The sequence below is a fragment of the Vigna umbellata genome, chromosome 1 (genome assembly GCF_029865625.1).
Source record: "Vigna umbellata cultivar VRB3 chromosome 1, Vumbellata_1.0, whole genome shotgun sequence".
Lineage (NCBI taxonomy): Eukaryota > Viridiplantae > Streptophyta > Magnoliopsida > Fabales > Fabaceae > Vigna > Vigna umbellata.
Genome location: NC_142165.1, coordinates 108,560,402 through 108,572,765, shown reverse-complemented (window position 1 = coordinate 108,572,765; position 12,364 = coordinate 108,560,402). Strand labels below are relative to the sequence as shown.

Genomic DNA, 12,364 nt, shown 5'->3' with positions numbered 1-12,364 from the left:
TGTTAACTTGGTGTCTCTAAATAAATAAAATCGATTGATTTCTTTTAATACATAAGAATTTAGATAATATAAAAGAAATTGTTCTATACAATAAAAATATATTAATTATAATAATGTTATCTTAAGTGTTATGATGACAAAACGAGAGTTGTAACTTATTAAAAACATTACATTTTATAGCGATGCTAATTTGTTATATTTGGATTAAACAAACATTATATATCTAAAAGAATTTACTTTTAATAAAAGAAAATAAAAAGAAAAAATATTTGTAATTATAGAAGCTTATCAAGTAATTAATCAAGAAATAAATAAAGAAGGAGAGAGGGTAGTGTAAATATATAGTACTAAATAATGAATGATCCTGGACCAGACCCCTTTCCGTTTTGGTTATCTCTCTCTCACTCTTTCAACTCTTTCTCTTTCTCTCCCAACCCCATCCATCATTCTATCTCTCTACAAACCACACCACCAAATTCCAATGCATCTTCCTTCTTATTTCAATCACTGCTACTATTACTCTTTCATGCTTTTGCTTCTCCGTATTTGAATTCCTTTTCCCTCAATCTCTCTCTATCTCATAGGGCAAAAACAAAACCCTAGCCTAGGATATATCTCAAACAAAAACCTCCTTCGTTGGGGTGGCGTGGGTGGATAATTCAACTGGTCCAGCACAGAAGAAGAGAAGAAATGGAAGGAGTACCGCACCCAGTACCCAGAACTGTCGAAGAGGTTTTCACCGACTTTAAGGGCAGACGCTCCGGTTTGATCAAGGCCCTCACCACCGGTACTCTTTTTTCTTTCTCTCCCTTTTTTTCTATTGTTCTCTTTATTACACTTATCATAACATTTTCTTCTTCTTCCTCTTGCAGACGTTGAAAAGTTTTACCAGCAGTGCGATCCTGGTGGGTTTGGGTTTTCTGCAATTAATGTCTTCTTTTTTTTTTTGTTATTTCGCTAGCTGCTTGTCACTCACCCTTCTTTTTTTTTTTTTGCTTTTAACATTTCCTTCGTACCCATTATTCGTTTTTTTTTAAGCATTGTTACTGTGCGCCAGAATTATGAATGTTGCTTCTATAGCCAAATTCATGTACTCTTTTTTGCCTTTCTCAACTGTTGCATTTCATTTCGAGTAATAATTCTACTTTTCAAAGCACGCATTTATGTCTAGCTTGCTCATCCGTTCATGTTTGAGAATTTGTCTGCACTGCTTGCTTTGGTGGAGTTAGATTAACAATTTGTCCTTGGGAAGCTATTGGGAAACGCAAATTGTTGGAGGCGGACAGGTTAAAGATTTCTGATCAATTTCAGAGGAAAAAAAAACTGTACAACCATTATTTCGAAAAAGATAAAAAAGTTTTAGTTTGAGGGAGTACCATTTCCCCTCTACTTCGGTTAAACTAACTTCTACCCCTCCGCATAAAAAAAAAACTAACGTCTACTACACCCCGTGTAACGCCTTAGCTAGGGACAGTTGAGAGTACGCATGCGCCGCAGGGTTTGTGTGTGTATGAGACTGAGAGGGACATGTAACCCTTTCCCCCTCCTTCCTTGGGTGTCTGTGAATATTTTTAATGTGATATATATCAGGCCGTTGAAGTTTCATAGTTGCTGTCTGTTGAATGTGAGAATCCACGGGTGATGTTGAACAGATAGTAATACTCATTAAAATGTATTCAGTTGAATATGAGAATCTACTGGTGATGTTGGACCGTTAGTAACAACCTTTCGAGTGTATTCAATTGAATGTGAGAATCTACGGGTGATACTGACCTGATGGTAACAATGATTCAAATGTATTCAGTTAAATGTGAGAATCTCCGGGTGATGTTGAACCATTAGTAACAACCATTTTGTTTTCTTCCTCTACTGCAAATGTTTAAAGTTTTATGTGTTTAATGTGAATTTGGTTGTCACTGTGCACAACTGTCATTACTACAAGGTTTAGTGTGAGCACTCGACTGGGTGTCTTTAATGTTCGTCATGGCTTGTCCTTTCTTTCTGACTTTGGTATGTTTGAAAGTTGTTAGAAAGAAATTAATGGTTATATGAAGGGAATTTTTTAAAAAGAAAATGGGAGCAAAGTATCAATTTCAAATAATTGTTTATCCTAAAGTGCTATGCCAAAATACAATTTCAGCAGTTAAATGTGATTTGAATAGAAAACATAAATTGTTATTGAAGTAATTTACATGATTTGACCTCCAAAATAGAAAGAACCCAAAAGAGCCATTATTTAAAGTATTATATGAAATATGTTTTGTTAACATTATGTTCTTAATTTACAGAAATTGTCTTCCTAAGTAGGAAGAACCGAAAATAATGAGTATTTGAAGTGTTATTTAAATGTTTTTGTTAACAATATGTTATTCTCATTGTAGAGAAGGAGAATCTGTGTCTATATGGGTTTCCAAATGAAACTTGGGAAGTAAATTTGCCTGTCGAGGAAGTGCCTCCTGAACTTCCTGAGCCAGCATTAGGTATAAACTTTGCCAGGGATGGCATGCAAGAGAAGGACTGGCTATCACTGGTTGCAGTTCACAGTGACTCATGGCTGCTTGCTGTTGCTTTTTACTTTGGTGCCCGATTTGGATTTGGTAAGAATGAAAGGTAAGAATCCCGTTCTCTATTATCCTTATTATCCTTGTTAACTTGTTTTATATTATTTATTGTAGAACTACAACCTCCTTCTAAACTTCCTTCCATCTTTTCCTTGTATTTTTCCAATAAGTATAAGGCTTTTCACAGCCCTGCTAGTTTTGAACTTCTTTGATACTTCTACTTGCAGTACAAAGATTTTGGAATAAAAGTTATCGTTAGTTGAATTACTTTATACATTACGACAGTGAGATATTGCAAGATTTTTATGTTTTTCAATAATCTATTGCAGTCCACAGTTAAAGATGAAACGTAGCAATACGAGTAAATTTTCATGAAACGCTGCACCAAATGCAAGTCATGGTTCTCTTCTCTGTGTGTATTTGTAGACTTAATTTCAGTTTTAATTCTACAGGATAAGCATACTGTGGATGGAATTGTTAGAAAATAACTGATCAAGATAATACACTTGATATCCCTCCATTCCTAAATACATGACATTGATAGTCTTTGTAGATCCCACACCCCATATCGATCAGAGATATGATCAAGTTACAGTCTATATACACAAGTACAAACCTTACTCTACAAATCTGTTTTGAATGGTTGAATAAGCCCTAAATCCATTTTCTAAGAATAGCTAATTCACATTTTTTAAGAAAGTTGGTTATAATTCTGTTAGTAATGTTTAATTTGTCAGTAATTATAATATTTTCCGAAATTCTCTTTAGTAAATAATGATGGAAAGATATTGGTGGTGGAGTTTTAATTTTAAAAATTAAACTCTTGTACTATCAATCTTCCTAAGAGATAGGTGTGGGTATACTTAAGGTTTGACCCATGAAGTCTGTGTTTTAAATGGGCTGGATAAATCCGGCCTACAAAATAAATGATTTGTTTTTCAAATCTGTAGCTTGTTTCACAAAGCCATAGATAACTCCGCCTGTCAATTTTTTTTTAAAAGAAAATATTTTTTTTTACCATTGTATGTTTTTATTCTTTTGCATTGTTAAGCTAAATTGTGTCCAAAGTAAAACATAAAACATTAGAACTGTTTTAAATACTGAAATTATTATAACATTTAAATTGATTGTTCAATAGTCAGTAGTTAATAATACTAAAAAAAACATTTAAATTGTTTAAATACTAAAAATATGACAGCATATTTATTATTTATGGACTTAAAATAAGGCTATTTTATAAAAAAAAAATATATTATTGCAAGTGATAATTAGAAAAAGAGTGTTATAGAAATGGATAGGGAAATTTCAATAAATATCGTGTTTATTAAATTTATGTTTTGGTTCTTGGAAGAATGGATTTAATTCAACATGGTTCTCAAAAAAGACTTTGTCAAGTGTCACCACAGTCTCCAAATTAATCCAGTGCTTTTAAGACAAAATTTTTATGCGCCCAATGATTGAAGGCGGAATTTCATTGGTGGTTGGGTTCAGCTGAAGAATTATATAGTTAATTGATGAGTTTTGAAGAATTATATAGTTAATTGATGAGTTTGAAAGTTTTTTATCATTGTAAAGAGTATGTTGAGAGACCAAAATACCGGTTTTCTTCATGTATATCTTGTCAAGGAACCAATGGCATGACCGTTCATATTCTTTCTCACTATATAAGGTTTATACTTGTCTATAAATTGCATGTTCAATCATTTTTTTTCTCACCCTGCTAGATACTGACTGACCATGTCTATGCCTAAATGTATCGCCCCTATTCGCCCTTTAACTCTTTTGTGTACAGTGACTATCTGTTTCTTTAATATTGGAAATTTCTTTTACTGTAGAGATAATCACTTGTTAAATCTGTAATATTTGTCTAGAGGAACTTCCTTTTCTGATTTGTTGGCATGATTTATGTTTTAATTTTCTCTCTCCACTTTCAGTTTTAACTTTTCTTCATTTTCCTTGTCATTTAACTTCACACTCTAATTGAAGTTTATACTTGTTAATAGTAAAGTATGAAACGTTGGAGTCTGGTGATATACTGATGTTGAATATATAGGATAAACTATATTTTATAATTTTTTTTTCCGTAGGCAAGTCAAACAAAACTAACCTCAAAAGTAAGCAAGCCAAAGCAAAATAAAGAGGGAGGAAATTGAGCGCAACACAGAAATTAGAATTAGGTAGGGGTTTTCACACACATCCTCCTCTAATTCGCACTAAGAAGCATGGGGAAAAAAAAGCAATCTCGCCTTCTTCCTATTTGCCTCTGTCAATACTCCATGCCACTATTGAAGCTTCTTGCTGCGTTGCATCCAAATACCATGGAAATGATCCACCCTTACACAAACCTTCAAACTACCCCTAGGAGGTATTCCCCCTCTGTGCCTTAGTCTCCCAAACCCCATGTTGTCAACTTGTTGCTGATCAAAATTGCCTCCAAGGTCCTTAAATTCCACAGAATAACTCTAAACCAAAGCCACAAGAAACCAGAGCCAAGCGTAAGTGATAATTGAAGAGTCAATACAGCCAACCAAAGTGAAGCAAAGGTTGGCGTAAGAAAGAAAGTGAACAATTGACGATAATTGACGATAACCCGTATTTCCTTTGGGGTCAGTATATTAGAACCAACGAAACAACAGTATATTGGATGGTGGTTAAAATTGTATGGATTTAGTAATGTGTAATTAGGAAAAGGGGATTTGGGAAAGACCTGAAGAAGACAGTTTTTAGTTTTGCAATTTGGGGATTCATGCCCACTTGTGATGGTGTATGCAGAGAGGGTTGCTACTTGTGGTTTTGGTCGTTGGAGGAGCTCTAGAATGGCAGTGCATGTTGATTGTGTACTTGAACAGTGGAATCAATATTGTGCGAAGTTGGTTTGTGGTGTAGTTAAATTGGTTTTCTAAGGGTGAGGGAGAAGGAACTGACTGAAATTTTATAGATAGTAGTTATGGTCCGAATGTAAAGTGGCTTTGGAGCATGGTAAGAGACTACTACCATACAATGGTGGGTTTGGAAGGTGACACGGTAAAAGTTCTCCATGTATACACGATAATGTGGCAAATTATTTGCCTGGTCGTCATTTAATAATATTATGACAGCAGGGACTAAAAATAACAATGTGAATAAATCAAGCATCATGGAAAATGTCTAGGGACTAAAACAAAAAAAAAATGGATACTTTTATAAGAATGAAAAATATATTTAAGCCAAAAAAGTTTGAAGAATGGGTTCAAAGGGTCAAGTTGCAAATAGTTGTCTGTGGCTTCTTTAAACTTTTGAAGGTCCCCCAGCGTTGGTAGGGATACTGCAGCTTTTTACTGGTGAATTGTGCAGGAATATGGATGCTTAAATCATAAAAAATGAAATGTATCACTAATACTAAAGTTAAAAGACAAAGAACAACTTTGGGAGTTCTCTTACGGACCCTGTTGAAATTATAGGGTTCTAGCTATTGGGGAAAGAAATTAAGAATACACAAATTTGAATAGTATTCTCTTACGTGTTGAGAAATACTATGTGATACAGTCAATATATTAGTTGTAGATATTTTCTATATATTTGAACTAAGGTCGGTTACTTATATTCTTCTTGGGTATATTTGAGCCTCCCATTGGTCCCTTTAGTCTATGTATCATTGGCAGTGACTCAATGTAATATCTGAGTACAAAGTTAGTCCGAGTGAATTAAATACCAGAGTCGGGAGATAAATCATGTATCTTTCACGGAAAGTTTGGTCCTTTGGCATATGGAGGGTGAGTAAAACAAAATGAAAAGAAAAAAAAAAGACTCAAGGAGCGCAAGAAGAAAAAGTACACTGCTACAAATCTTGAGAAACTTGGTTTGAAGTTCGTATATGATATCATTTTTGAAGGTTCTTCTAATTCTGGTTCGAACGGATATTTACAGGAAAAGGCTTTTTCAGATGATAAATGATCTGCCAACAATCTTCGAACTTGTGACTGGAAGTGTTAAGCAATCAAAGGATCAACCAGCTGCTCACAACAATGGTAGCAAATTCAAATCGAGTGGAAAGGTGGTATGTAGTTTTCAATCATTTCTTAATTTATGTTTGTATGGCTGCCCTTGTGTGGAAAGTCACTTCGGTCCTCCTGTTTTGGATGCTTCCTGTTAACAGTCCCGTCAGTCTGAATCTCAAGCCAAGGGGATGAAGATGTCTGCACCACCTAAAGAGGAGGATGATAGCGGAGAGGAAGAAGAAGAAGATGACGAACAAGGTGCAACATGTGGTGCTTGCGGTGATAATTATGGCACTGATGAATTCTGGATCTGTTGTGATATGTGTGAAAGATGGTTCCATGGTAAATGTGTTAAAATCACTCCCGCTAAGGCTGAGCACATCAAGCAATACAAGTGCCCTAGCTGCAGTAACAAGAGGGTTAGAGTTTGAAAGCTCTAACCTTTGGACCCATCAGCAATTAAACAGACAAGATTTAGAATGTTTGATAACATTTTTACCAGTGAAAATTGCTTCCTGTTCTAGTCAATGGTGCACTTTAATGACTATGCAGATGGAATTTCAAGTTTTGCTACTGTGTTCATTCCTACTGTCTAATCTTCTTGGGAATTGTGTTAAGTAGTCATTGACAACAAAGATATTATATGAATATATTATGCAGTTTCTGATTTTGATTTAATAACATATTATTTACTTCTGCATTATAATGTGGTGGGAGCCATGGTTACATAGTGTGGCTTCAACGGAATTCATCCAAGATCAGTAGTGCCCACAAAGGGGCTTTGTGCCTGAGCCGGTTTTTAATTTTGTTAGTCTAATTTTCTCTCATTTTGAGGAAGGAAAAGCAAAAGGACAACGATGTTCTGTAGAACGAAATATTGTTTCCATTATTGGAGGCTAGTCTTGTTAGCAGGTTCATGCTTGGATTCAGCCACTACGGAGGAAGTAATTTTTTACTCCTTTTTGTGTCGTTTCTGGTGAATACTAGAACGAACACAATTTGATTATCGATCGGAGGTTATCACAATATGCTTAGAATGCTTGTCTTGGAACCGATATTCTGCTCCCAATTTTAATAGGGTGAAAAGAAAATTTGAGTGCCTCTTCGATTTCAACTTTGAAGCAAAATTTAAGCTGTTCCAATTATCAAAATTTACTATCAAGGCTAACAATTATTATGTTATTTAATTCTATATATCCTACATAATTACCCAACGTTGTTTAAAATAAACCCAAGCTAATTCATTTCTTCGTACATAATTATGTTATTTTTAGATGACTCATGTTTAGGCTCGTTTCGTTCTGCACTTTCATAATTCATTTCTTCGTGCACTCCCATAATTCAATTTTCACGTAAATATTTATATTTTGGAATGTAAAATTTAAAATAAAAAATACATTTTAGTTACATAACCTGAATATAAATATATTTTGGATTCATGATACAATTTTTGTATTTTAGGTTTGGAATACAATTTTTGTATTTTGAATTGTGTATTTTGAAATGTAAAAAAATATTTTAGATTATAGGTTTTGAAATATAAAAAAAGTATATTTCATGTTTTAGAATATAAAAGTTAGGTTTTAAATTGTACAATTTAAAATATAAAAATTTATAAAATGCATGAAGAAATTTAGAAATTCAAAAATTATTTTGATCCACACATTTCAAAGTACAAAATTTATATTTTAAATTACACAATTTAGAATAATTTATGGAGTGCAAAGAATGCAATAAGAAACTGTCCATGTTTAGATGCTTAAAGTTTACTCTCAATACTTTTTTTTTTCTCTTAGGAAGAAAGGCCTTGGACTAAATTACAAGCAAACAGCACAAGGGATTCAAATCCCTGTAACTTTATTAATAAAAGTACATAATTTATTGGATTATCTCTAGAATAAGAGTTACATTATAAAACTTTATTTTATTTGAGTCCTAATAGGTTCCATTCTTTTTCACAACTTTTATGAATCGTATAACACCTAAGTAATAAGTTTGACACTTTGATGATGTATTAAGAATCTTCTTACCAAAATCTCTCTCTTCAAGAACAAATAATAACATACATCATGATGATAATTAGTAATATTTTTCTAAAAGAAACATTGATACATTAATAGAAAGTTAAAATAATTGTTCTAGCTTCTCCTTTGTGCTCTTTATCAAGTTGTCATTAGTCAGAAATAAAATCAATTCATAGTTTATAAGTGAGTGCAAACCTCACCCTACAAGCTCATTGGACTACTATTGGATCACCTATTAAAAATGTCTAATCACACGCTCGAGCTAATAATAAAATGAACAAAGTAATAATTTGTGATAGATCAGATAATTAAAAAAATGGGATTATAAGGTGGACAGTTTTATCTCTAATTTTCATTTTAGAAGATGGGTGAAATAATGGTGATGAGTACCACAACTTTTAGCGTTCTATTAAGAACTTTGAAATGAAGGTAGGACTATAGTCTATTTGTCTTTGCTTCCATTCTTTTCTTTGCCAACTCAAATCTTATAACTAAATCTATACATTCTTTCATTGTCTTCTTGGTCCTTACTATCGCGATACCATCTCGTGTTTGGCCATATCATATTTGGTCTGTAAAAAAATAAAAGACATTTTTCTCGGCATTTCCAAACGTTTTTTTCCTGTATTTTCAATTTTCGAAAATAGATTTCGAATTCCACTAAAGATTTAGAAAATTTTTGAAATTTATTTAGGCTTCAACTAATTTTGAAATTTGTTGAAAAAAAGAGAAAAACTCAAAAAATATTATTTTAAAAGTTAATTTTTTTTTTACAAATGATAGTTTTGAGATTTTAAGAAAGTTTGGAAGTGAAAAAAATGTTTAGAAAAGTAGGAAAAAATGCCTAAAAATAAAACAGATTAGTTAATTTTGTATAAAAATTATGAGTATTTTTTTTTACTTAGTCGCATATAAAAAATGCACATTAATTTTGTTGTTTATCTTGCATACTAATTAACTCATATTCCTATGAGTTAATACACATAAATAGAATTAAAAAAATTTATATAAATGTTGTAATAATAATTTTATTTTAATGTTGTATAATTTTTTTTGTAATCTATGAGTCTATTATTAATAATAAAATTGAAATAAATTAAGTAAATATAATATTACTATCTCATCAAATAAATATGTAAAAGTTAAATATTTTATAAAAAAAATATCATTTAAACTATCAAAAAAACTCTAACAATTAATGTTAAATACAAACAAGAAAATCAACTTAAAGATTGAAATATTAATTAAATGAAAAAATATGGTAATATATGTTTAAACGGACAAAAATGCTCAACCTACATTCTCATCCTACCCCACCCAATATTATTACCATTTACACAATTTTTGTAAAAAACGAAGCCACGAAACACAAAAGCTTTATTGAAGTAAATTATTGAATTAACTTCTGCACTTATCTTTTTTCTTTCACGACATGCTTGAATCATAATTTGTTCGATAACAGTGCATGTAAATCCAATTTGCTCATTTACGCTATTTTGTTTTCTAAAATATTGTCTATAAACTCCTAAGGAAAATCACGAACCCTTAAGAGACATAAAAACACGATAATTATGATTTTTAAGAATGAATAATTTTTGTTTGTTTGGGAAAAAATATGATAAATTTCTATATTTGTTGTAGACACGGAATGTGATATGGAAGAAATGAATGAGTGATATGTGTGTACTTGGATAAGATCTTACGTAGTGAATGTGACCAAAATCAATGCTCTAACTATCGAAAATAGAGTTGCAATTGCCCTAATTGATTCCATAATGTCCCACAAACTAAAACTCTTTCTGCTGCTAATTATTAACTTCATCTTAAATTTCCTTTTTCAAGGATGTTTTAAGACCTTCCCAATAATGACAACAACATTGTGCTGCTAAAGTAACATCTAATTAATGGCGCCATACCTACTGCATTCAACCCCTTTACCTGCACCGCTGTCTCCCTTTCCCATCATTTTTGGAGTGTGAAGGTAGGTTCTGCAATTACCATCTTTATCAATAGTGAAATTTATCAAAAAAAACAGTTACTATTTGTTTTTACGTTAATAAAATAAAATCAAACGACAGTTACCTCTAATAAGATTGATTCTGCAGTTGTTTGTCGTCGAATTCAACAGGTGACATGTCTAAACCGTACTTTTGTGAACAGTAAGCAGTACAGTGTGATCTGTCAGTGGTAACTCATGCACGTTCGGAGGGTGAAATTAAATCCACCAACCATTTCATTATGGCAAATACAGTAATGAATGTTTTTTCATTACTAATAATGATTCACATCAGTCTGATTTGATTATTACAAGAACAAGGGAAAACATAAGAAGGAGAATTCCCAGAACATACCATACTAATACTCTTAAGACCTGAATTAGATCACATCATAAAAAAAAGCTGGTTTGATTCTCATTTCCAATACGAATATGAATTGTCAAAGCGTGGCCTATTGATCCTTAGTTCTTCGGAATTTAAAGTTAGAGGTGTCAGAAGAAAAGTTACTATAAGGATTACAGATTTGTGGCGGCAAAACATTCACAGCGATGTTGTTTTTTATCCTTTGATGTCGGATTTTCTTATCATTTTAAAACATAATTCACCAAGTATTGCATTGTTCATCCACCGATAAGAAACATCATCTGAGTTAAGACCGTCGTGAAACAGATTGGTTTTATTCTACTAATAACAGTGTCACAAGTCTAACTAATTTTGATACCATATTAAAAAGGGAATTTTAAGTCTAATTTACTTCTACAAAACTGATTTATAAGGTGAGATTTGAATTATCTCTAGTCGACGTAAGATTTCTAACGATATTATACTGGAAATTGAAATGTATTGAGGTATGAGATTTTTGTGGAAAATTTCTTGGACTGAAAGTTGGAAGTTTATTTGGTTAAAGAGAATACTAAGAATAAGAAATGGAGAGTGAAAACTACAAGGGAAGGTATCTATCTGAGTCACATGCCTACTTTTGTAGGGTCGCACTAGTGGACACAGAGATAAAGACTAGTGCTAATTCTATACATGAGGACCCTCTGGTGTGAAGCTGTCATTCTCACTGTTTTGCCAAATTATTTTAGAGGCTAAGTGTGGTGCCTAATTTTTATTGTTTGTGTGGAATAATGATAAGAAGAGTGGGTGGTGATAGGCTGGTATTGGCAGGTATCTCCCAATGGTATAATGCAAGCAATACAAAGAAACCATAAAGTGTCACAAGAATTTCACATCATTAGGTAGCTTCTTCAACCGACGTAGATCAACTCACCATGCATTCAATAACAGCAGCTGCGTGCTCAATCTAGGACGGTGATGCAACTAAACTCTACAAACACTATTCCTTCCTATTGCACCAATACACTTCAATGCCCACATCAAAATTCAAACCACTAATATGGACCTCGTTAGCCACAGATTCCAACAAGATTCTTTCTTTGGTTACGTTTGTTTGTCCTAAAGCTAAGTTTCCTAATGAAAATTTTGAGATATTTCACATGATTCTCTCTTGAATACTTGAATATAGTAATGTTTATTTGAATAGGCAAATCAAAGATTCGATAAGAGAAATAGAGAATCAAGTCATATTCTATTATAACTTTTATTTATTTATTTATGGGAAGATGGGTATTAATTGAAAATATGGTGAGAGGAAAGTTGGAGTTTTTATGAGCGATCTATAATTAAAAAGTGGAAATTTGAGTTTTAAGAAGAGAGAAATAAAAAGGGAATGTTGCTATTTTGTCATAAAAAGATGTTATTGTTTATGGATATGATGTTAATGAAATAATAGAGAGAAGGGT

At 32.4% G+C, this 12,364-nt stretch overlaps 1 protein-coding gene across 2 annotated transcripts; it reads left to right on the top strand.

Annotated features, from left to right (window-relative positions):
- The first annotated feature begins 368 nt into the window (after window positions 1–368).
- AL6 (alfin-like 6) lies at window positions 369–7,238 on the top strand. 2 transcript variants are annotated; one of them, XM_047297201.2, is made up of 5 exons: window positions 369–787; window positions 873–905; window positions 2,382–2,610; window positions 6,468–6,594; window positions 6,697–7,238. In XM_047297201.2, exons 1-5 carry the CDS (start codon window positions 691–693, stop codon window positions 6,967–6,969), a joined length of 759 nt encoding a protein of 252 aa, XP_047153157.1. In that variant the 5' UTR covers window positions 369–690; the 3' UTR covers window positions 6,970–7,238. The 2 variants fall into 2 exon arrangements, with proteins under 2 accessions (XP_047153157.1, XP_047153156.1); XM_047297200.2 differs by having other exon boundaries at window positions 6,468–6,597.
- Window positions 7,239–12,364: the final 5,126 nt, after the last annotated feature.